Raw genomic sequence first — 27,433 nt, forward strand, 5'->3', positions numbered from 1 at the left:
GAGATTCTGGAATCCTCTGCCCCACGGTTTCTAATAGAAGTATATATGAACCTGGTGTACAGTAATCTTTAAATGTGATTTTCTTGATTTCTCTAGGCTTAAAAAATCAGTTTCTTGTGTAAAATCAACTTAAGGGAATGTGAAAAGATTTTCATAGAAAAAAAAGAATGAGCATTTAATGCTATGGAGAGTTTAGGATTTTTATCTGCATGTGAGAGCCACATGTTCTGTGCTGTTTTGTTTTGCTTTTCCTGGACCTCAACTATGTGGTGAGGTAAAGGAATTTTGGCAGAACCTCTTTTCATGATTTTCTTCTTTCAAATGAAGGACACTGCTTACAAAGAACATTCAATCAACTCTGGATTTCAAGGCACCTCCTCAATACAACAGATTTTATATTGGGGGGAAAAGAAAGGTTAACAAATTAAGATTACTTAATTTTTAAAAGGCATTGAGGGACTTCCCTGGTGGCACAGTGGTTAAGAATCTGCCTGCCAATGCAGGGGACACGGGTTCGAGCCCTGGTCCGGGAAGATCCCACATGCCGCGGAGCAACTAAGCCTGTGCGCCACAACTACTGAGCCTGTGCTCTAGAGCCCGCGAGCCACAACTGCTGAGCCCGTGTGACACAACTACTGAAGCCCGCACGCCTAGAGCCTGTGCTCCGGAACAAGAGAAGCCACCACAATGAGAAGCCCGCGCGCCGCAACTAGAGAAAGCCCGCGCACAGCAACGAAGATCCAACACAGCCAAAAAATAAATAAATAAAATAATTAATTAATTGATTTTAAAAGGCATCGATGTGCTATGGCAAGTCAACCCGAACAGCTCTGCTTCTGCTGATTTAATACCACACAATTTCAATTACAGAGGAAAGAAAGGTAACAAAGTAAGTCATATTTTACAACTAAAAACCCACAACGGCAAAGAAAACTGCTAAACTTCCAATATTTTTAGAAAAGCACGCAGGATGCTTTATAACAAAGTATAATACATAACCTTCCCAGACTGCCTGAAAAAGGAACACACTGATTCCTCAGAATAGGACTTAACTCAAGATCTTCTAAAATAAGAAAAAATGTTTTCAACTATAAAATGTATAAGGTGGATAAAATGTAGGTTTTCCGTACTCTATCTGTAAGTATTAACCACACAGGTATTGGTAAGGATTTTGGACTTGATGGAGCCCTCTAAGTACCTCACCAGAACATTTACCTGTATCATCCTCTGAGTGCCATCAACGTTGACAGACAATAAGGGTGAAGCCAGGTTCCACGTGCCGGTCACATTTAGTTTCGACTCATCAACTTCCACCTGTTGTGACACCAAATAAGACTGTTACCATGAAGAAAGACAGAAAACTGATCTCAAGTTCACTGCTGCATACAAGCAGCAGCCATTTTAAACAGATGGCTCCCCAAACAACCTGTCATGTTTACTGCTCTCGCCATGAAAGACAGGGTCCAATGAGAGTCTTCTCAGCCATCTCTGGGGAGAGGTGAGGACCTGGGCACAGCTGCCTCTGGGTACTGAGGTTTCAAGTGATTTCCAGTAAGTAACAAGCAGCCTTCTAAGTCTAACCCTATCCGGCGTGCTACATTTACTGCAATTAGACGAGTAATGCATATAAATGCCAGTGACATTTTGCGACCCACACAACAGGGCTTGCACATAATATCCTCTCCAAGGACCGACAAAGAACTTTTTCTGTGTTAATTTTAATGAAGGACTATGCATTGTTATCTTAATTAAACAGAAGCTTTAATTAGGCAAAAGTCTTTGGCGTTGAATATCAAAAGTCTATTTGAACTTTGCAAACTTCTGTCCTATTTTTGTCCATCATAAATGACTGATTTCATCCAGTCAGCATTCATGAAGTTACCCCCAAAAGCCCATAATCTTTTAAAACAGATATTCTTAACAGAAAAATTTTATTATCCAAATAAATAAAAGTAATTGAAAGAAAAAAACCCTCAAAGCTAACTTAAAACTACCGTTCCTTACTTCTTCCTTTTCATTCACTCATTTGCTAACTCTTCAATATGAGAGGTAAGCGAAAATAACACTACTTTAAGTCTACAGTAAACAACCTAACAAAGAGAGATTTAAGTTTGCTGAAGTTTCAAAATAAACCTGTAGCACAGCCAAGATACATGATCCCTAACAATTCTTTCACTATCAATTCTCTTAAAAGATACTCACTCACTAAAATCAAAGACACACAGACTTAACACTGTTTAGAAGAATACGTGTATACCTATCTATTTAGATGTATATGTCTGGATAGGTATTTATGTATATATATTTCCCCAAAGATATGTTATTGGCTATGTACTGAAGTATCTATTAGGACATATATCACACACTGACTTGCGTTTCTGGGTTTAGTGGCCTCTCTGTACCCACAGTACAGTCCAGTTACAGGGAAGAAAAAACAATGGCTTTGGAATCACACTGACTTGGGTCTCACTTGACATTGCTGCTTTATCAAGTGAAAGTTGTTTACTAAGTTGGAGTATTTAACCTCTCTGAGCTTCAGTTTCCAAACCATAACACAGTAAAAATAGCTATCTGAGAGGGGGGTGCTCTAAAGATTAAATAAGTTAACATATGAAAGTCTCTACCAATATGCTTGTCATGGTAGGTCCTAAATATTTTCTCTCTTCCCCTGTCTCTAGTAATTTTACTGTCTTACCTTTAAACTAGTTTTAAAAATAAGGTCAGATAATCATACTATCTCATAGATTACTTACTATTAAAATACTACATGATAAAGATCTGAGAAGCAGAAAAGGCTATAGTTTTGATTAAAGCAGCACTGATACATTTTAAATGATCCTATTTAGCCCTTCCCCCCCAAATTAAGTATCTCCTTAAGCAATGAAAGATTTCCAAAAGAAGCTCTTAGCAGGTAGAGTTTTACAAATATTAAATGCTAAAAAGATCTTCTAAAACTGAAATATTGCTTTAAAATGCTTCTAAATTTAAAAGTTTAAAAAAGCTCAATAATCAATTATAAAAGTTTTATTTGTTAAAAAAGAGGTTGTAAAGAAAGATTTTGAATGATGACCATTTAAAATTTGTAATTTGATATTAATTTCCAATCAACAGGGCTGACAATGAAACCGTAATTGCTATCTTTGGGGCACATGAAGGGGAACTGAGGAAAGAATCTAATCTACTCAAATCACGTTAGAGGAAGAACCAAGTTGTTACACCCTGAAATAAACCATTTTTATGAATGTCAAAACAAAGTGTGATATATCCATACGGTGGAATATTATTTGGCAATTTAAAAAGGATGAAATACTAACACATGCTACAACATAGATGAACCTTGAAAACATGGTAACTGCAAGAAGACAGTCACAGAGGACCACAGACTATATAGTTCCACTTACAGGAAATCCAGAATAGAAAAATCTGGAAGAGACAGAAAGCAAACCAGCAGCTGTGTTAAGCAGGAGTGGGGAGGGGAATGGACTGGGGCGGGGAGGTTGAGGGGTGATGGCTATGGGTAATAGGCTTTCTTGTTGGACATGATGAAACTGTTCTAAAATTGACTGTGGTGATGGTGGCACAACTCCGTGAATAAACTACACTCTACTGAATTATACTCAAATGGGTAAATTACACGGTATGTGAATTATATCTCAATAAAGCTGTTAAGAAATAAGTAACAAATGAAAACATGGGCGGTGGACTTTACTTTTTCAAAAACCAGAAGCATTACTTTATGAGAAATTAAAGAAGACCTAAAAAATGGAGACATATATCATGTTCATGAATTAGAAGAGTTTTAGTGCTATTAAGATATAATTTCTCTCCCAAATTGATCCATATATCCAATGTAATTCCAATCAAAATCACAGTAGACTTTTTTTTTTTGGTAGAATTGATAAGCTGATTCTAAAATACATACAGAAAAGCAAAGGATATAGGGTAGTGAAGACAATTTTGAAAAATAAGCAAATTTGGAGAACTCATGCCACTTGATTTTAAGACTCCCCATAAAGCTACAGTGATCAAGACACTGGTGTAAGAACAGACATACTCATTAACAGAACAAACTTGAGAGTTCAGAGACCCACATATAAATGCCTAGTTGATTTTCAAAAAAGGTGCCAAGATATTAAATAAAGTATAGTTTATCAACAACAATTGAACATTCATATGTAAAAAAATAAACCCTGGTCCTTACCCCATACCATTAAAAATAAAAATCAATTCAAAACAATTAAAACTAAATGCAAAGCCTAAAACTATAAAACTTTTGGAAAACATGAGAGAAAATTTTTATGACTTAGGGCCAGGCAAAGATTTCTTAGGATACAAAAAATGCAAATCTTATGAGAAAAAATAGATGAATTTAACTTCATCAAAATTACAAACTTCTGTTTGAAAGACACTTTTAACAAAAGGAAAGTCAAGCCACAGGTTGTGACAAAATATATGCAAAATAATGGACTTGTATCCAAAATATATAAAGAACTTATAATGCAATAACAAAACCAACTCATTTTTTTTTTTAATGGACGAAAGATTTGAATAGACACTTCATCAAAGAAGAGAGACAGATGACAAGCACATGAAAAGACACTCAAAATTATGAAATGGTCATTAGGGAAAGGCAAATTAAAGTTATAATGAAACAGTGTTCCACATCCACTAGAGTGGCTAAAATTAAACAGAGTGGTAATACTAGGAGCTGGTAAACATGTGGAGCAATTGAAACTTTCATACATTGCTGGTAGGAATGCAAAATAGTAGACCCACTTTAGAAAACCCCAGAGAATTGAAAGGATATGTACACACAAAGACCTATACATGAAAGCTCATAGAAGCTTGTTTATGATAGCAGAATATATATAGCAGAGTGTTTACATCAGCCTCAAACTGGAAAAAACCCAAAAGTCCAAATGAATTGAATAATGGATAAACAAATATGGTATATCCACACAATGATTTGTAACTAGCAATAAGCATTTCAAAAACATTACGCTAAGTGAAAGAAGGCTGACACAAAAGAATACACACTGTGTGATCCCATGTATATGACATTATATGGCAGAAATCAGACCAGTGGTTGGTAGGAGCCAAGGGTAGGAGGGTGACTGACTAGGAAGGGGCATGAGGGAAATTTTTGGGGTGATGGAAATGTCCTAAATCTTGATATTGGTGGTAATTACACAACTATATATTTTGTCAAAACTCAACCAAACCACACAATTAAAAAGAGTAAATTTTATACAGATTATACCTCAATAAATCTGACTTTTAAAAAATGAAAACAAAAGGAAAAAACATACCTCTTCAAACACTGAAAACAATATTTTTGAACTACCTTTGATTTATCTTCCTTTCCTGATAAATCGATTTCTCTCCCTGTATCCTCTGCTACTGGATGAGTGGATGTGAATGTTACCTTGGCAAGAAGGACAGAACGCAAGTTCCTTCCAGACAGAAACATGAAAATTAAATTACATGAAGGAAAGACAGAAGATGGAGAGATCACAGTAGCCCCATTTCCTCTTTTTCATGGATCCTTGGGAACAGGTATAGGGTGGCAGTAGAGAGAGATGGTATTCTGACTGGTATCAAGTACCCTAAAAATATCTGGGCTAGAGGTCTACTTCTGGAACATAGTGGAAATAACAGTATAGCACTGATGGAGAAACAGGCTGGAAAGATGACCCCAGTACATCACAGTAGTAGGAATCTAAAAGTTTCTACCTGTCCTACTGAGATGACTAGAGAGAGTCTGGGTCAGGATAAAGACCACATAGAACTGGGGACTCCATGACTGAAGGCAAATAGCAATCAGGACTACGGGTAGCAGTAGCCTCTTTGATGACAAATAGGATCAACAGTCACCGGTCCAGGTCCTTGCAGCAAAGCCTTGCAAGGACACTGTGGGTCTGAGTTCTCTGTCCCACCTCCATGGTTATGAGACCAATGTGACTGCATCCCCAAAGGCCCCTCTCACATTCACCCAGAATCCATACCTTAGTGGAAGGGGGGAGGGAGGGGAAGAAACCTGAAGTACTATAGTCCCTGAAAGAAACTAGTTAAACCAAAAGAGATCAAGATCCTGCTTATTAGCAAGTTCTTTCTTTCTTGCCCCCTACTAAAGATCATATGTGATTAAAAAAAAAAACAAAAAAACTACATTTCCTTATACTCCTGGTAAGTAATGAGTCTAAATTTGCAACTTCACTATATAACTGAAGGGATAGCTCCAAATCCTAAGCTATGAAACATATCTGCAAATTTTAAATGAGGAAAGAGAACATGCTGAAAGCCATCACATGCCTTGTCAGGCCTCAAACAATAAACAGATTTCTAAACAACAAAAACAAACAACAAAACAAAACTCCCATAGTTCTGAACAGTAGATGCAATGATTCTACTGATGCTATCATTAGATGAGTGGAAGCTAGATGTAAGTATAAGCCGTAGGAGAGGTAGGGAATGTCTCTTTAAACCACAGTTTAATACCATAAAAAGATGGGGGCAGACCACTGAAGAATTCTTGTTACTATGCCATACATATTGTTTACACCTAACTCTTCAGCCAAGAGGACTGAAGCAGCAGATGCAGAGTGTAAGTGGCATTTCACTATTACGACACTGAGAACCTGACATAAAGAACCACCCTATCTTTTCAATGCCAAAACTAATGGGAAATGAAATCTAGGGCAAAGGAAATAACAGATATGGTGAGAGGGTATTAGGGTAACAAGCTTGACAAGGAAAAGCTGTAGGCTGCCCATGCTTATAACCAACCACTTACCTTACTGCAACATAAATAATAATCAGAAAACAATCAATACTGAATCTTTGCACACAATTCTCAAAAAAAAATTTGTAAAAAGAAAAAGGTAAATAAAGAGCATGTAACACAAGAACTCCTCAAAGAAACACAGGAAGAGTTCAGATAAATAATTCTCCAAAGTCTCAAAGACAACCATAGGAAACGTGACCCTTCTTTAAAAAAATGAGCTCAAAGAAGAAAAACAAAGGTTCAAAGAAGAGATTGAACAACAACAGAAGGAAATGAAAATCAAGCTGGCAGAACTCAGAAAAAAATGAAGAGAAAAATAACATTATAGAGATAAAAGCCACATTAAGAAGCACTAAAAATAGAATAAATGTGACTAAAAAGAAAGAAAAGGACATACAGAAATCATATAAAACAAAGTGGAAAAGACCAACAATATAAAAACAATTTATAGAGAAGACAATAGATATGGAGGAGGGAGAAATGGGATCCAAAGTATATACAAATTCTCCTTCGAAAATGCTATAAAGAAAGAACAGGGAATTCCCTGGCAGTCCAGAGGCTAGGACTCAGTGCTTTCACTGCTGAGGGCCTGGGTTCAATCCCTGGTTGGGAGAACTAAGATCCCACAAGCTGCGTGGCACAGCCCAAAAAAAAGGAAAGAAAGAAAGAAAGAGTAAATGTAGATTAATTTAGGGTAAAGCTTTGCAAAATAAATAAAACCTTGAATTTGTAGATCATGATGATTATGGAACTTCAAGAATAAAGAAATAATTATGTGGCTATTTAGGCAAAAATAAGAAATCATGCACAAGCAAGGAAAACACTCAGGTCAGCCTAACTTCTCAAGAGCAACACTGATACAGAAGACCACAGAGCAATGTGGTATAAGTACGAAAACAAAATGTTGCCCCCCAACATTCTCTTTTTATACCCAGCCAAGCTGTCCTTAAAGTGTATCATATAAACATAACCTGCAGCATATAAGAACCTAGTGCCCCTTCTTTAAAAATGAGGCATCTCTATACATACTGATATGAAACCATCCCCAAGAAAATACAGAATACTATATAAAATATGCTATCATTTATTAAGGAAAAACCCTTTAAGTGTGTGTTTTAAATGCATAGAATATCGCTGGACAAATGTATAAGAGGAGCAGAGTGGCTGAGGGACAGGGATGGAAGGGAAGCTTGCTTTTCACTGCAAACCCACTCACACTTTTTGAATTTTATGTATGTATAAAATTGTATATGTATATGTATTTTATAAAAATATTTTAAGTGAGGAGAAGTGTAAGTGCCTAATTCCTCTTTCATCATAGCATACAATCAATACCTACTTTAGATCTTTCACTAACAGCACACAATAAATAGTAGCTGTTGTTTTAAAACTTCATTTTGGTTAACAGAGCAATACTCTTTTCAATTTCTCTGGTTGTAGATTTACTGATTTCATCTACAACACCCAAGCTGACAACACATTTCAGACAATCTCTCTTTCTCAACTCTCATTCTCATCTGAAAATGAGGGAGTTAAACCAGCAATGGTGAAGATCTCTTCCAGGTCTCAAATTCTACAGTTTGATGGCTGCAAAGCCCTTTTATTTAAGATATATTTAGAGAGTTAATTTCTGATATGGCAAATTCTAGTACAGGAAAGGGATTTTTGTTTTGCTCAAAGACCTCTGTTTGAGGTTGGAAGTTTTTAAGATCCTTCCTTTAATAGGCAATAAAACTTAACAAATTAAGTAAAATTCAGTGTGGGGATAAGAGAGACCAAGAGTGAAGTGACAAATGACATAAAACTCTGGGGCTCAAATAAAATTTCACACCTTTCAAGGCAGACAATATTGTGGAACTGTTCTAGCACCATGAAAACACTATAATATTTTAAATTATTTCAAAACTCTGTATTTAAAAAACAATCCAAAGACTCAACATCTCTATTTAGAAACACTAACTCAAACATAAAGATTTTACGTCTTTAAACAGGCATAGGACTCAAGTGCACAACTTTACATTAATTATCATCTAATACTGACCCACACTCTTGGCAGATGACCTCCTCTTCTCCTTGCCAAAACTGAAGCCATGAGACATAAGTCCTGTTATTTTCATGCATCATCAACCATCTTCTTTCCTCTACTGACATTCACACACTGGCTGCTTCCCCTCTGTTTTCAAGCACACACAGGATTCCCATATTTTCAAAGCACGTGCACTTGGCCCACTATGCCCTCCAACCACCAAACTATTTATTCTCCTCTTCTCCCTGACAGGTTCTAGAATAAGTTGCTCTGTACCTACTTTCTTACCACATACCTTTCCCCTTAACCTTCTACAATCTGGCTGCTAAAACTGTATTCTGAAAGGTCACAAATCTTCTTCAGCAATTTTTATACTCTCTTCTTATCCTCATTACTCTTTACTTCTCAGCAGGAAGGAAGACCTCTCTAAGGAGGTGATCTTTAAGCTAAGATCTGAAGAGTGAGTGGGAGTTAACGTGGTAGTGGTAGGTGGGAATATCCAGAGAGACTATCATGTAGAAAAAAAATCCCTGAGGCAAGAAAGAGCTTAGCTTATTTGAAACCAGTGTGCAGAAGACAGGAAACCAAGGAGAACATAGCACTGAGAGAGAGAGGACGGAACAGTGGGAAACACTAAAGGATTCCAACTGGAGAGTGACATCATTAGCTTTGTATTTTTAAAAGATCATTCTGGCTACAGCTTGGAGAATGCATTAGATGAAACAAAAATAAAAATTATGGGGACCAGGTCTAGACTACTGGTAGTGGAGAGAAGTAGGATATTCAGGAGTAATATAAACTGGGGAAGGAAACTGGGAACTGGGAACACAGAGGTCAAGATATGAAATAGTCACTGAGGAAAAGGGAGAAGAGTGACCTTTTGGAAAAACAGCAAAACTGCCACACAGGGTTCAAAGCGCAGCTGCAGTGAGACGCTGTGCCCAGGTAATGGTATGGACCATCCTCCAGCAATGCTCAGGTACGTTGTTTGAGATGGGCATAAAGCAAGCAAGAGGTTGAGTTCATTTGAGTTTGGTATTGATGGAAGAATGAAGGGGTTGAAGAAGTTAAGGGTATTTGTTAAGTGAATGACTACAATTATAGGCCAGGGAATCTAAGCTGGATAAATGATAGAAAAACGGGAGTGGATTCATGAATGGAGGGAAAACATAAGGACTAATGGTTGTGTTGAGGCAGAGAAACAGACCATGAACTGATTGCTAGTCTTCAGTTGCAGGGGGAGGGATGCAGGGGAGGGAACATGAAGGTTGACAAGAGGAAGGGGAGGTGGTGATGTAGACCAATGAAAGTGAGCTTCAAAGAACAAGGGTTTTATAAGAGGGAGGGGAACAGTTATCTAGAGTGACACGAGGAGAAAAACATTCCCAACTCCCATCTCTGAGGTGCATGCAGTATGACAGCAAATCTCCCACCAGGTTTCTTTCTGTTAAGGCAAGTTAAGAGGCGGAACATTCAGAGAAAAGGCTGAGAATCCAGGGGACTTTGTTGATGACAAAGCAAGAGATACAGAAGGCACAGTGGAAAAAGGTTGAGAGCAAGTAGAGAGATTATGCCGAAGAGCATAGGAAATAGGTTTAGGAGTAACAGATGACTCAAGAGGCTTTCAAACATGCCCAGCTTCTCTCCATCTGCACCACTACTGCCTTACCCAAACCTGCCACCATCTCGCACCTGGACTACTGAGAAAGACACATCTTCCCACATATATTCTTCCATATCTACAATTGGCTCCCCTCACCATAAGCAGAATAATCATAAAACTAATCATTTACAACATCAGAGATAAAGGGGAAATAAAGACAATGTGAGAACATCCAAATGGAGGTCCTGCCAGCTTTTGAAAAGTGTAAACTCTAAAAAGACATATACTACTGTAATCTTTAGTATAAGGACACATTTCACACCATTCTGTAATCATTTCAAGATTAAATTCTATTTAAAATATTGACATTATAAATTTGAATTAATCAGAGCAAGGCTGTGGTGGGTGGAATTCATGAAATTCATCTCAACATGCTCTATTTTCTGATAACTTTCCCCTGGCTTAATCAAAGAGATCAGTTTAGATGAAAATTATTCAAAATAAGAGTATTTATGATGTTTGAAACAACTGTTCAAAAACACAATTTCCTTCCTATTTCAAGAAAGCATTTTCTCATATTTAACAATCTACCTGTAACTTTGTATTCCATTAAAAGCATTTAACTGTATTTGTGGTACAAACAATGTTGATGTGGAATATTTTCCATGAGCTGTTTGGAACATTCAATTTTCCTACCTACGTAATCATAAGGGAAAAAGAAAGTACACACCCTAAATTAATCTGACATTTGAGAGAGATTACTTACATCCTTTACCATTAAAAAACAAAAAAGGCACTTCCTCAGAGATACCTCATGACACAGTTATAGCTTCTATTGGAGCAGGCACCTGCTAAACAGTTTTTTTCAACATTAGGAATGTAAAACTTACAAAACAAAATATTTGCCAAAAAGCATTTCCAAAAATAATAAAAATTGGGGACAATGCAGGCTGTAAGAAGTGTTTTTGATTCACCATACGAGTCTTCTTTTTTGTTACACACAAATTCTAAATTCTTTTTTCTGTCATCAAATGTTAAAATGATTAGCATTACGTAGAATTAAATCTAAGATAAAAATCAAGGTATGCCACTAGTTTAAAAAGACTTCGATCGAATATCTTGCTTCTATTTCTGAAAACAATACCAAGGATGAAAAAGACTTGCTTGTTAATCAAGCCATAACTAATTTTCAGAAAGGAATAACTAGTTCCTGCACCTTTAATAGGCTTTCAGAGTTTACCTTAAAAATAATTAATCTGCACAAAAAATGGAAAAAGATCTGCAGTTTTCTGATTTGACTATAAAGCTGGAAAGGATCCTGGAAATAATATATATATTTCATATATAAGGAAATCATAGAGCCATATAAATTATATAAGTTACAGAAGCAATTATCCTGCAATTCTCCTCAGAGTACATCACTTAAATCCACATGTCAAAAGCAAAAGTAACAGATGTAAATCTAAATACTAAGATATAGTGCTTGTACATAGTAGTCACTCAGTGCATATTTTACCTTGAAAGAAAAGAAGACTGTTTTAGAGATAAAGATATTTATTGGTTTTTTGGTTCTTATCTCTTTAACTATTGCTAACAAAAATATGATTATTAGATGTATATCAAACGGATGAGGTATATTCACACTCCCCAATAACAAAGGAATCTGTATGTCATGCAGTTAATTAAAGTGGGATATTACCACCACCTAACATTACCATAGTTCACTGACTTCTACATAAACTGCTGTTGGATATGTAGAATACAAATATACTTTTTAAAACAATTCTAAAAGTTAAGATATTGACAATAAGAAGCACATAATTTTCCTATTATTTATATCTAATAACTTTGCTAAGTTATTTGCCTCAACATTTACTTCTCAGGTAAACTATAAGAAAAATAACTCAAATATTTTATTCTATTATAATAATGAATAATTCTTAATATTTTAATATGAACTATAACACAGTCTTATATCTTAATATAACACAAAGAGAGTAGGTTTTCTTTATCCTGTTCTTCTATTTACTAAAATACTTTATTATTCCAGAATATAGTTATGATATCTCTCGTGCCCTTCTAGAGAGAAATGAGAAAACTTGTTTTCTGAAAACAAAAGGAGACAACCATTTTTCATAAGTTTCTTCTTGATCACTATCACCTCGGAAACAGTCTTTTATTTCTCTCCCAAATATATATGTAATAATGACAAAAACATCAAGAGGAATTAGACATAAGGATGGTGAAGGTCTGCTAATCTGTCACAAAAGATTATATTAAGTATGCATGTGTTATAAATGTAATTAAATATATCTCAAAGGATGTGAAATGCAAAGACAAATTTTAGGTACTGATCTACAATCAGCCAGGTTGACTAGTTTCTGTTTAATTATCGCCTCATTAATTGATCAGTAACAACTTGGATTTCAGTTGGATGGTTTTTTTAAAATTCTACATTATTTTGCCCACAGTTTAATTATAGTCGTACTTTCTTTTGGATTGGTGTGAAAAGGTCATTCTCTACAGATAATACTGTAAATTATATCAGCTTAATGAATAACTCTAGGTGGATGAGCTTAACATAAGGAGCAACTGAAGCTGCCTTTACTTCACCTACCAAATCTACCAAATCATGGTGGAATCCTGTGTTTTCTATGTAGTATTGTTGTCGATAGTCAGAATGCTTGCATCTGAACCTCAGCTCCACACAAGTTACCCAATTATTCATGTCTGTTTCTTCATATGTAAAATCTATTCTCATAGAGTGGTTGAGGAAAAAAGTCAAGCACTTAGAACAGTATCTGGCACACAATAAGTCCTAAATAAATTCTATTTGTTGTTGCTAGTTCAATTTACTGGTACCATGTACTCTTCCCACAATAATGATTATTCTCAATCTATTTTTCTCCTTTTCCAAGCATACCTACTTTTGCTTGTTCTTCCATTAATACCGCCTCCATTATTTAGCCTTTTAATTTCATCTGATTTCTATCAGCATTTATTTTGCATTTCATATGTATTTTGCTACCACAAACATCCCCCGATAAAATCCCATTATCAAAGCTGGTGGTTCACCACCACAGAACCCGCGCATGAACTAAGCAGGCTATGGGACTTTACGACAATGTCTAAGTCTTCCCACTCCTAAATTCCTATACACTGCAATTGTGACATGCTATTTCTTAATCTTACCTACATTATATAATATCTATCTGTGACTGTTTAACATTCTAGTATTACCCTTAGACACACAGTTTGTCCTAATATACTATTTCTCTTGGCCCAAAACAAATATATTTGATATTCTGTTTTCCATGTTCCTATCTACCAAAGATTATTCAGCAGTTCTGTCCTCTCTTCACAGCCTCTGCGGCCTTCAGTGACATTATTCCTAATAGATATACTAAGATATTTTTTATCTCTTTTTTTACAGTGTAATACCAGTAACATATATTTGATAGTTTTATGTTTGTATCTTAAAATTATAGTAGCAAATTTACTCCCCCAAAATTAGTATACATTTTATGTCCTTAAAACTTTTCATGAGGTACAAATCTAATAACAGAATGTTTTTTTTTGTTTTTTAAATTTTTTTAAAAAATTTATTTGTTTATTTATTTATGGCTGTGTTGGGTCTTCGTTTCTGTGCGAGGGCTTTCTCTAGTTGCGGCAAGCGCGGGCCACTCTTCATCACGGTGCGCGGACCTCTCACTATCGTGGCCTCTCTTGTTGCGGAGCACAGGCTCCAGACGCGCAGGCTCAGTAGTTGTAGCTCACGGGCCTAGTTGCTCCACGGCATGTGGGATCTTCCCAGACCAGGGCTCGAACCCGTGTCCCCTGCATTGGCAGGCAGACTCTCAACCACTGCGCCACCAGGGAAACCCAACAGAATGTTTTATAAGGATGAACAATAAAATAACTTCTCTCCTTTTTTTTCCTATCATGGTTTATACCAGTTTCTTTGATAGGTAAAGGTCAGATTCATGAACTGATACCCAAGACCTACATATCAAAGCCATTCAGTGAATAAGCTAACAATCAGCCTTTTACTCTGCAAGTATCCGTTATATCTCAAGGAAGACCCTGGTAAAAATCTGTCTATTAAATTGATTGTAATAAACAATGCACTTGCAAAGAGTCAATAAGGCAGCTTATCGGCTCTATAAACCATTGGCATAACCCTACTGGTAAGTAAGGTTAACAGAGTTACCAATATTCCTTCATTGGTCCTAACAGGAAATAGGAAAAAGGTGCAATCAAGTTCTACCATTCTAATGAATGGCCTGGGAAAGTATTTTTTAAGTTGTTCCTTTTCTGTGAAATAAGTTCAAATATACATAATAATTATAGCAATAGTATATCAAGCTTAGATTCCCCAGTTGTTAATTTTTTTGGCAGAAAAGAATAAGTGTTATGATGTTTCATTGCCCTTTAATACCCCTAAGTAGGAGGATGCTTTCTGTACACAAGCACAGTACAACCAGCAAAATCAGGAAGTTAATATTGATCCAATATTACTACTGAATCCACAAACCCTATTCAAATATTGCCAATTGCCCCAATAATGACCTTTATGGTATGTCCAGTTTCTAATTTAGGTTCCTGCATTTAGTTGTCAAGCCTCTCTCTCTCTCTCTCTCCCCGCCGCTCCCCACCCCCACCACCAGCCTTTTTTTTTTTTTTGCAGGTCTTTAAAATAACATTCATTTTTGTCAAGTCTCTTTGGTCTCTGTCCATCTGGAACATTTCCTTGAATTTGGTTTGTCTTTCATGAGCTTGAACTTTTTGAAGAATAGGGACCAGTTACTTTGCGGAGCATCTCTCAATTTGGGAAAATGCTTCCTCATGTTAATTAATTTTTACCAGGACCACTACAGAAGTGATGTTGTATTTTATTTAGCATCATACCAGGAGACACATGATGTCAACCTGTCCCATTACCAATGAGGTGACTCTGTCATTGATTGAGATGGCTTCTGCCAAGTCTGTCCACGGTAACATTAAGCACTTAGTAAATGCATCCAGGTCTGTTTCTATATCTACCTATAAAAAATCCTGACTTCACACTGATCCCTCTGATTCCAATCCTAGTCTCCCCAATTCTACATTTGTATCTCTCTTCTCTGACAGTGAAAACCAGCTTTCCCTTATCCACCTAACAATAAGTTTGCTACTTTTGTCTTTCTCAGTTTGTCCAACATACACATGTATCTTCTTTCCTAAATATATTTCAGGTGCTTCAACTTTTAAAAGGTCAACTGATTTGATACTGATGTGAAATTTAAAAAGAAATAGGTTTCTCTTTGGATAAAAAAGGAACAGTGTACTAGGTGCGGACACAGGTTTGCAAATTTAGGACACTGGAAGATCTTCTGCAACACAACAAACCTAAAAAAAAAAAAAAAAGCATCGATTTGTAGAATATGCGGTATCTGCCTTAAAATACTCCAGGTAAATTTTTAAAAGGTGAGCAAGGCTAGGTAAAACAAAAATGGTGCATGGTACTCATTGTACTATTCTCTCAATTTTGTGTATACTTTTAATTTTCCATAAAAAGTTAAAGAAAATAGATCTTCGGGTCAGGCCAACTATTTGGACAGTCCTGCTTGGTACCAAAGAATTCCAGTCCACACTGTCAATTAATCAAGCCAACGTGGCCATAGGGAGAGACGGTTTACAGACAGAGTCATGTCACAAGTGGGGCTGACAAAAGCTGACTCATTCTGAAAAATACTCCATCCACTAAGTTTGACTTGCTTGGCCCTTTCTCCTCCCACTATTGCTGACATCTCACTAGTCTACCTCCCCAAATTCTGTTATCAACTAGTAGGCTAAATACAAACTCTTTTCCTTTCTTTCTTTTCCTGCTCTCAACCCATCCAAACAGAAAACCTTCCCAAAGCCCTATCACCCGTCTTCTACAATTCTATTTATTTCCACTAACCAGTCAATAATGTAGCTTTATTGTGTCTTATGAGTTTTCTCAGCTCAAAATCTTTCTTGGCTTCTGGTTGCTTAATAAATACAATTTTAACTTCTCAATGTGGCCCTCAAGGTCTTGTGTACTAATGGTCTCCATCTAGCGACCTATAGTTCCAGTTTTTCTCCCCTCTTTCTCTTACATTCAACAAACGTGCACAGGCCCTATTCCCTGATCTTTATTCCCACTATTTCCTAAACTTGGAACAGTCAGCTCAGCCTAACAGATATCTACCGTCCATTCATTACCTATGATATTAAGTTCTTTATTGTGTCAGTTTGCTCTTGACTTTCTGCTCCATCCCCCCTGAAGCCAGCTACATCATCTCTAGTCCTCTGCTAAACTGGACAGTATCTTTCCTTTTTTTTGGAATTTCTATAACATTTTGTATTTCTATATACTTATCAAATTATGCCTTGTGTCACAATCATTAGTGCACTGATCCCAACACCTCCCAACCAACCTCACGAAGGCTGGTTGATGTCTTGTTCCTTCATGTCCCTCACGAAGAGCCTAGCACAGTGCTTTGATGGTGAAGATCAGTGTGTCCTAGATGAGTACCTGTTGTATTAAAAAGTATCTAATTCCGGGAGATAGAAAATCTTTTATTTTCATGATTACAGAATTACTGGAAAGCTCCCAAGCTATGTTTTTAACTTAAATAGCACAACATAAAGCAGATAAAAGCATAATGACTTGCTTTCATACTCTTACTATATGTCATACAGATAAGTGGCTTTTATTTTAGACTGCTGACCACTGACAATATAATTCTGATTCAAAACACCCAAGACAGCTTTTGGTAAGACCAATAAAATAACTTTTAAGTAAAAATATGTTTAGTCACAATGTCCTATAAAGTGTTGATAATACCTGTATTTAAAAAATCCATATGTGCTTATAATAGCAGATTACAGTTATCCAACAACATAAAGGACTCCATCAGCCCTCTGATGAAACAAAATCTACAAAGGATCTAGTATTTCAGAGGTGAACATCCCAAACCTTACTCGCAGGTACGCATCCAAGCACATTTAACAGAGGTCATTTAGAGGCAGACAGACAGAGTTTCAAAACAAATTTTAAATGCTATTTAAAATTCTATCCCATTCACTTTCATGTCCACACAAATAAAATCATCCATTCAAATTGTTAGATAAATCCTTTTAATTCTGATGATTACAAACAAAGTAAGACCACTCTATTATTTGTAAAACTATGCTCCCAAACAGAAAGGAGAGTAAGCCTGGCACTTTTCCAGGAGCCTTGAAAAAGGCCAGGGCTAATATAATACATCAGTTCTGGTAGCAGTTACTAGACATAATACATCTATAGTGGCCATACTAAAAGCTAACAAGGAAAGGGATGAATGGAGAACAATCGAGAATAGTACAGGAGATTAATGAGCAAACAACATTCATTCCTCCAGAGCTACAAACTAAAAAAGAAATAGTGAAATTGTTTTTACATTTTAATTCCTTAGAAAGCTATTAAAAATCTAAAATATTTCAAGCAATGCTACTTTGAAATAAGGATCAACCCAAATCAATCCTCTGGACAGCCCAAAAGCATGGAAAAAGAAGCAATAGTCTAAAAATTTATCTTGGCTTCTCCACTTCTTACTAGTCTAGAATTAACATCTTAAACACCTTCTAAAAAGTTTGTTTACTTGATTGCAATAAATCTCAAGGGAACTTTGATTAAAAGCAGAGTACAAAATTTATATAAACTACTCATCTATGTAATAACCAGTAGAAAAAGGAAGGGTGACAGTGACTGTTTTCAGCCCTTAACTTTCAAGCTGAAGCCTCTAGCAAGCTTCTCTCCCTAGATACTCCTTTGCAAAAGGGACCTCCGAGTGAATGAAACAAGACTCAACTCTACTTTTTAACACAGGTAATTCTAAATCATTTGGAGGTGGAGAGGGGACCAAAAACACATAGAAATACCTACAGGAGCAAACATAAGGCAAACAAGAGTCACACCATCTCCTAACTCACATAAAGAAAAACACTTTCTTTATGGAAAGTATTTCTACTGAAGGAAAATACATCATTATCTCTAGGACAAAAATGCTAAGATCAATCATTACACAACCCTACAATTGTTAATACTCTGTAAGGGGTGGTCCTCATACAGACAGAACAGGCACAAAGACCCACCCCAGTGATTAAAAATTCCATCCGGGAGTCATTCCTTTCGATTAAGGAAGTATCTTTAGAAAGCTCCTGTTATAATCACACTGCCTAGAAATTAACTCATTTGTGCACGAGCACACAGATGAGTTTATTAGGTTATGTAGCTCTCACTTTAGATGACTCATTTTTGACAAAAGCAATCAGGAAAAAATTTTAAAACCGGTACCGGGATGGAACTGGCCAAATACAGAAGACCTTATAATAGTAGGGGGTAAGGTCACTGGGCATATGAAACCAACCAACAAACAAGCACCCTTCTGTAGCAGAAAATTTCAAACACATGCAGAAACAGCTAGAATAGCTTAATAAACCTCTATGGTTCCATCACCCAAGTTCAAAACTTATCCACTTAAAGCCAATCTTGTTTCATCTATATCCCCACTGATTTGCCCACCTGCTCCAAGACCATTTAGAAGCAAATCCCAGACTTCTTGTTTCATCCATAAACTCAATGAATATGTTTTATTAAGTTTAGCCTAAAGTACTGACACTCATCAAGCTTTTGGCAAAAAAAAAATCAAAAAATTACTTTAATATTCAGTCATAATAGTTATCTCCTTTTTATTCCACACATATACTTTGGTTTCTTTGAGCCCTGGAAGGCGGGTGGGGAGAGGTGGGAAGTGGGTAATGGAGCAGAGAGCTGTAAAAGGTTAACTGAAAAACAATCAGTAATCTCACACACACACACACACACACACACACACACTGCATATTATGCTTTCTATAATTTCTGTTCATTGAAGGATGAGGTCAGAATGAAGTGTTCCTGTTAGTCTGGGTCACAAAAGTAATTCAAGATGCATATAAAAATGCTTATTATCATTCAAGTTCTCTAAATCCATTCAACCATTCAGCCCTTTGCTTTCTGATAAGACTGCCAACAACTATGCCAATTAGTGTCAATTGCGATGTTAGATTTTGTAGCATTTGCACCTGCCTACCAGTTAGTTTAGTGGGCAGAAAGGACTGATGGTTACAAGTTTCAGCAACACCAAACCCTAACTGTTTTTGTGTTAACATTTGCAAGTCTACAAATTCACCAATCCGCTTTTTTAAAAAAAACATATTTTGCATATTAGTTTCAGTAGAGGATTTCTTCTTTTACAGGGAGAGGGCAGGTTTAGCCACTACATTGTGAACTATAACAGTAATAATAATTTTTAAAATCCTGAAGTTTTATAAGTAGGGACAATCTAATTTATAAGAAACTTAGTGAATTATACATTTACTTCAAAGTTTCACTAATGCTAAATTCATGGATTTCATTTGAACACGATTAATTTTTTAAAAACCACCTACTCATATTTTGAATGAGATGTTTCTCATTTTAGAACAAGATTTTTGGTTAAAATTTCTCTTTTAGAATTTGTAAGCCAAAAATTAAAGCACACATAAAAGAGCAAAGTATATTTAACATGAAAGAAATCATGAACATCTGGAATTTGATCTTAATATCTTCGTACTAATTAATGTGTATATTTCATCCTTACTTTTTAAATTTTAAATAATTGTCCCTAATTTAAAAACATGAAATACTTTTGAAATACCCGAAACAAAATACAGTCGTTAATTTATCCTCAGATCAAAATGCTTCACTTTGGTTTATTATAATTAATAACAACAGTATTTTTTTAAATTTCACAATTGAAGCAAATTGCATGTAGCTGATGAAAGCTACTGGAAGTAATATAGTGGTTAAAGGCAAAGTGCATTACTAAAGAGAAATAAAAAGTTGCATGTCAATATCTAAAAGTATGGGAGATGTATACAACGTACCACATTCTATCTAGTGTCATTACTTAAACTGCTGCTTTTCCTCAGCAATCTACTCTCCAGCTCTAGCAAGCAGAATAAATGGTCATTTTACCTGCCAAATTTGGCACAAAAAAGGACAAGCAACTTCATTAACAGAACAATGCTTTCAATATGATGTTTTTCCTTTTTCCACCCAGTGCCAAGCAGTAGAACAATTCAAATCAAGAAATCTAAGCAAAATTACCTCCTCTTGTTGAAGTTTTACTGCTTGAATAAGCAAATGATACATACGGAGTGCTAGCAAGAATATCCTCCTGGTAAATTAGTACATTTCTTGTATTGCAGCTTAACTCCAAGCTGGTACGTTAAACTCAACAAAAAAGAAACACCTCTCCACTGAGGTAAAGTTCTTAATGTATGGTGTGGCGTGGTGTGGATATGTAATTTAAAACCCAACGGAATAGATGAAACCTAAAAGATTGATTTAGATCAAACTTTAGGTCGCAACATCCATCAGTGTACCTAAATCAGTATGTGGAAGGAAACGAAACAGATCTTTCTTCAATCTTTGATAAGTTAAACCAATAGAAAACAACACCCACCACCAGCAACCTTGCCAGTCACCACTGCTCTCACACTTCACTGGTGTTTTCGGTAGCTGGCTATAAACAAAATCATAAATTCTTCTAAACTTGGTTTCAAATCTGATCATAAAAACAATAAGCAACAACAATTCCTCTATTAATCAAGCTGGACCTGTATGATTAAAGAGATATATTTAAGCTAGTTCTCAAGTAGCCATCATTAGATTTTAAAAGCTAAACATTAAGTACTTTTTGTCTAATTGGGTGAATTTGCTAGCCACTCACAAGTTTGTCCATGGCTATTTACAACAGAGGATTGTGCTTTGTTTAACCTCCAGCTGGTTTCCTTACTCTTGTTCCATAAGAAACCATACATTGCACATCTAAACATACTCAGCATGTTTTATAAAAAGCCAAGTAACAAAATTAGGCAAGCATAATATAAACCCATCATCATGCTGGCATGGCAATAGGCTAAGAGCAAATCCATCCACACAAAATGCACCCAAAGTCATTTGCACTAAATCTTAAAATTTCAAGCAATACCTACCTTTGTGAGATTTAAACACTGAATTAGAAACAAGAGGCATGATTTATTTTGTAATTCTACCTTAGAAATAAAGTGCCTTTAAAAAAGATAACAATACATAGAAAATCCTAAAGATGCCACCAGAAAACTACCAGAACTAATCAATGAACTTGGTAAAGTTGCAGGATACAAAACCAATGCAGAGAAATCTCTTGCATTCCTATACACTAACAATGAAAGATCAGAAAGAGAAATTAAGGAAATAATCCCATTTACCATTGCAACAAAAAGAATAAAATACCTAGGAATAAACCTACGTAAGGAGGCAAAAGACCTGTACTCAGAAAACTATAAAACACTGATGAAAGAAATCAAAGATAACATAAACAGATGGAGAGATATACCATGCTCCCGGATTGGGCGAATCAATATTGTAAAAATGACTATACTGCCCAAAGCAATCTACAGGTTCAATGCAATCCCTATCAAATTACCAATGGCATTTTTCACAGAACTAGAGCAAGAAATTTTACAATTTGTATGGAAACACAAAAGACTCTGAAGAGCCAAAGCAATCTTAAAAAAGAAAAACGGAGCTGGAGGAATAAGGCTCCCTGACTTCAGACTATACTACAGAGCTACAGTAATCAGAACAGTATGGTACTGGCACAAAAACAGAAATATAGATCAATGAAAAAGGATAGAAAGCCCAGAGATAAACCCACGCACCTTATCTTTGACAAAGGAGGCAAGAATATACAATGGAGAAAAGACAGCCTCTTCAATGAGTGGTGCTGGGAAAAATGGTAGATACATGTAAAAGAATGAAATTAGAACACACCCTAACAGCATACACAAAAATACACTTCTAAATAACATACACAATACATAACATACACAATAATAAACTCCTTAAAGACCTAAATATAAGGCCAGACACTATAAAACTCTTAGAGGAAAACATATGGAGAACACTCTATGACATAAATCACAGCAAGATGCTTTTTGACCCACCTCCTAGAGTAAGGGAAATAAAAACAAAAATAAACAAATGGGACCTAATGAAACTTAAAAGCTTTTGCACAGCAAAGGAAACCATAAACAAGACCAAAAGACAACCCTTAGAATGGGAGAAAATATTTGCAAATGAAGCGACTGACAAAGGATTAATCTCCCAAATAGACAAGCAGCTCATGCAGCTCAATAACAAAAAAACAAACAACCCAATCCAAAAATGGGCAGAAGACCTAAATAGACATTTCTCCAAAGAAGACATACAGATGGCCAACAAATACATGAAAAAATGCTCAACATCACCAATCATTAGAGAAATGCAAATCAAAACCACAATGAGGTATCACCTCACACCGTTCAGAATGGCTATCATCAAAAAATCTAGAAACCATAAATGCTGGAGAGAGTGTGGAGAAAAGGGAAACCCTCCCGCACTGTTGGTGGGAATGTAAATTGATAGAGCCACTATGGAGAACAGTATGGAGGTTCCTTAAAAAACTAAAAATAGAACTACCATACGACCCAGCAATCCCACTACTGGGCATATACCCTGAGAAAACCATAATTCAAACAGACACATGCACCCCAGTGTTCACTGCAGCACTATTTACAATAGCCAGGACATGGAAGCAACCTAAATGTCCATCAACAGATGAATGGATAAAGAAGATGTGGCACATATATACAATGGAATATTACTCAGCCATAAAAAGGAATGAAATTGAGTTATTTGTAGTGAGGTGGATGGACCTAGAGTCTGTCATACAGAGTGAAGTAAGTCAGAAAGAGAAAAACAAATACCATATGCTAACACATATATATGGAATTTTAAAAAGCGGTACTGATGAACCCAGTGGCAGGGCAGGAATAAAGATGCAGACGTAGAGAACAGACTTGAGGGCACAGGCAGGGAGGGGAGGCTGGGATGAAGTGACAGAGTAACACTGACATTTATACACTACCAAATGTAAAATGGATGGCTAGTGGGAAGCTGCTGCATAGCACAAAGAGATCAACTCGATGCTTTGTGACAACCTAGAGGGATGGGATAGGGAGGTGGGAAGGAGGCTCAAGAGGGAGGGGATATGGGGATATACGTATACATATAGCTGATTCACTTTGTTGTACAGCAGAAAGTAACACAACATTGTAAAGCATTTATACTCCAATAAAGATGTGAAAAAGAAAGAAAGGGAAGAAAGAAAGGAAAGAAAGAAAGGAAAGAAAGGAAAGGAAAGGAAAGGAAGGAAGGAAGGAAAGAGAGAAAGAAAGAAAGGAAGACGGAAAGGAAGGAAGGAAGGAAGGAAAAGAAAGAAAGAAAGAAAGGAAGGAAGGAAAGAAGGAAAGAAAGAAAGAAAGAGAGAGAGAGAAAGCAACACTGAAACAGACTAGAAACTCCAGTGATGGTAATATCCAGATTATGAATGCCCCTTGGTGTTCTTTGCAGCCAAGTTTTTGCCACTTGTTCAGAAAAATGAGTCAAAATCAAAGAAAGGGAACATGCACTGAGTGGCTAACATCTAGCAGATATTTTAATAAACATTAAACTCACTGACTCCTCAGAGTAATCCTACAATGGGGATGTTATTAACCACATTTTATAGATGCCAAATCTGAGGTTCAGAGAAGTTAAAATAACTGCTCAAGGTTCCACGGTTAGCAAAGGAGCATATCCAACCCTAGGTCGATCTGATTACCTCAACTGAGCCAGTTTAGATATTCGTTGGTAAATTCATTTGGAGGGAAAATACAATAACAAAGGTCAATATTTTATTGCAAAGCATTGTCACTGTAATAATTGGTGTGGTAATTCCATGATGCCTGGAGTTTTTAACAACGGGTAGAGTATCCATGGATAAGAGAAAGGCTTTGAAAGAAGGGACAGATCCCCCATAGAGCCTGATCCGCCAGCCCTGCCCCTTTAACAGTGAAGATGCGCCTGATAGTGGGGGAAGGAGGAACTGCAGACCCCGTGGGATTTCAAACCACAGCCGGGTCCCAAGGGCAGCAAGAGGCAGGGGAAGGCAACCGCAGTGACTGACTCACTGAGCAAAATTTCCCAAAGTGAAAGGCGAGAGGCGAAGATTACCTCTGTAACTACTCTCCAGGTATTCTGCGGTGGCCTCAAAAAGGGCTTCATAAAATAAATGAAGAATATAATTCTAAGCAAAGAATATTAGAATCTTAGAATATTAATTGATACCCACAAGCCTCGCCAAAGTATGTGTGTACATTTTTAGTCTTATTTTTCAAACTTTCCACAAATTTTTCACAGAATAGAAAGCACTGCTTGCAAAGTAAAAGCTACTTTAGAGTCTTTTGAAAAGCAAAATGTCTATATTTAAGGGGGAAGGGAGATGGTTTCTTGAGTACCTACTAAATGCCAGCCACTGTACTAGAGACTTTACATACATTATCTTACTTGATTTTAACAAAACCCTGGAGACTATTATCCCTATTTTATAGATGAGGAAAATGAAGACTCAGAAAAGATAACTAACTGCTACTGGTTTGACAGTCAGCAGTCTCAGGGCTGGTATTTACACTCAAATCCATTTGACTCAAGGCCTTTATGTTTTCCTCTGTACCAGCATTTATATAAAATACTATTATGGCAGTGGCTCAGAGAGGTTAAGTAACTTTTCCAAAGGTTAAGGACTGTCTGTCTTCAAAAACTGTTGTTTTAAATACAATGTTACATTATTGTTTCTCTACCACCCCCTTACCTAGCCCCAAACAAAACCTTATTAGTAAATGCAGACAGTTAATTTTCACATCATTTTTAAAACCGAAGATAATGGAGGAAGAATATGATTGCCTATGTCCCTGTATCCAATGTGATGGATGTTTCTTTTTTATAAGACAGCCCAGTCTGAAGAATAGAAAATGGGATAACTGTAATATGTTACTTATTATCTTCAAATACTAGAAGTAGGGTTCCCTAACAAATGGTCTTGGAAATTTATATAAAAAATAATTCACAAATGTTCTGTCCTTTGTATTTGAGATTTTCTATCTCCACCAAGATTTGTAAGAAACAAAAACACTGCGAAACCACGTAACACCGTACTAAAGACCGAACTATTAAAAGAACTCCTGGAGTAAATCACATCCATAAAATTGTTTAAAATTATAATATTTACATAAATGTAACAAGATATTCCTGAGCCACATGTCCATAATTCTCCCAACACGAGGATTTCCACAATATAGTCACAAGTCACAAAACATATATAATCAAGAACACAGATCAATTCCCAACAGTATGTTGGCCCTTTCAGTGAAATCTCTTTCTGACTTATTGTGAGCACGGATCAAAATATTTTTTTAAGAACTGGTTTTAAGCCTTTGTCTATCTTTTTCACATATCTTCAGTGGTGGAACATGCCTGACCTTTGAGTTTTAGAAACTGGCACAGTTATACAGAACTGAGTCTGGTGATGGGAAAGATCACTTATGGCTTTCACAAGGCAAAAACATAAGCCTGAGACTCTACAGATTCTTGGATGGAATACGGAAACAAGACACCAAAAGAATTTGTGGGATATGTATTTTTCAGTGCGATGTACGGCTTTGGGACAATTTTAAGCTTCAACAGTCTAATTTAACTTGGTCTTTCCATTAAAAGGAAAGGGGAATAAGAAGTTAAAGAGTATCTTTTAGGATTTTTATACAAATCAGGATGTTGGAGCAAGAGAAGCTTTTAGAGATGCAAAACCTGTGCCCATGAGCGAATAGCCCCCAAACCCCCTGAAGCACTTCATCCTAAATACAATGAATGACCAGGATTCTGGGAGAGATTACAACCCCCTGAAATGTAATTAGAATTGTGGGCATGGGCGATAAAAGCTGCCTTGATGATGAAGCATGCCAGACCCTCAGACACACTAACTGGAAAACAGAAGAAAGTGCATTATTTTCAGGGTAAATTCAAGTAGCTCTTCTAATAAAATGTGAATGTTTATGGATAATTTTTTTAGAAAATAGTAGTAGTAGGATACATTTTTTTTTAATATATAATTTTACTGTAGAGAATATGTTTTCATTCTTTCAACATATTTACTGAAAGCATACCATGAGCTTACACTGCAGGCAGAGTAAATCAAAATTACAATTACTATGAATTACAGCAACTCTAGTTAGTTGATTAGCTCTGCTTTTGTGGTTAATATTATAAGCTTCTAAATCAAACACCTGCCCTATTAACATATTCAGTACTGGTTTTCACCTTACACTGCATTCAGACTTCGGGTTTAGAGAATTTATTCCACAAATCTATGCCACATTTTCAGTCCACACCTCTCCTAAGCAAAATATGCAAACACACAGCTGCTCTAATAGTCTGACAGAGCAAGATCTACTCCACAGACCTCTGACTTCCACCAATAACCAGCAATGGTACAAAAGGACCCTCGTGAAGAAAGCTATGTTTTCTTAATAATAACAGTTGTATAAACATAAGGTCTTCTCAGTTAAAGGGAAACCAACATCAAAAAGCAGTAAAACATAGAACCCTAAACTCCTCTTTCTTTGAAGAAACCCGTTTGAAGCGAGGTGTTTCTAGTTATGGGTGAATGAAATGAGAATTCAGCTGCAACAAACGGACATCCAGTCCTATGAAGGACTAATTAAATCCATCTGAGAAGCTGCATCTAAAACTGCCTCACATGTTTCAAAGTATGCACCAGTCGGCCTTTCGTAAAGCCATCAAAACCTTCAGCCACAAATGACGCACATGGAGGCTCTACAACGATGCTGCTTTTATGGACTACAAAGCTCCATGAAAGGAATGTTAAGAGTTTACACTATTTCATTACTGGAAAATCAGAGTTAGGGCAGAACGTGTTTACTTGTCACTATCTGAAACTTCTCTCCGGCTTCCAACTCTAGTCTTGTGGATCTTCTCCAAGATCTCAAAAATAAAACAGGAGATGCATCAGTATTTAAAGTGCTTCAT

At 36.3% G+C, this 27,433-nt stretch overlaps 1 protein-coding gene across 3 annotated transcripts in view; it reads right to left on the bottom strand.

The window, feature by feature from the left end:
• PCCA (propionyl-CoA carboxylase subunit alpha) overlaps positions 1-27,433 on the bottom strand; it is a 370,033-nt gene that overhangs the window by 85,783 nt on the left and 256,817 nt on the right. For all 3 annotated transcript variants that reach the window (XM_061170561.1, XM_061170560.1, XM_061170559.1), the window contains one exon: positions 1,216-1,314. In XM_061170561.1, the coding sequence (XP_061026544.1) occupies positions 1,216-1,314 (99 nt within the window). The remainder of the gene's footprint in view (positions 1-1,215; positions 1,315-27,433) is intronic.

The sequence above is a fragment of the Eubalaena glacialis genome, chromosome 16 (genome assembly GCF_028564815.1).
Source record: "Eubalaena glacialis isolate mEubGla1 chromosome 16, mEubGla1.1.hap2.+ XY, whole genome shotgun sequence".
NCBI classification, from domain to species: Eukaryota; Metazoa; Chordata; class Mammalia; order Artiodactyla; family Balaenidae; genus Eubalaena; species Eubalaena glacialis.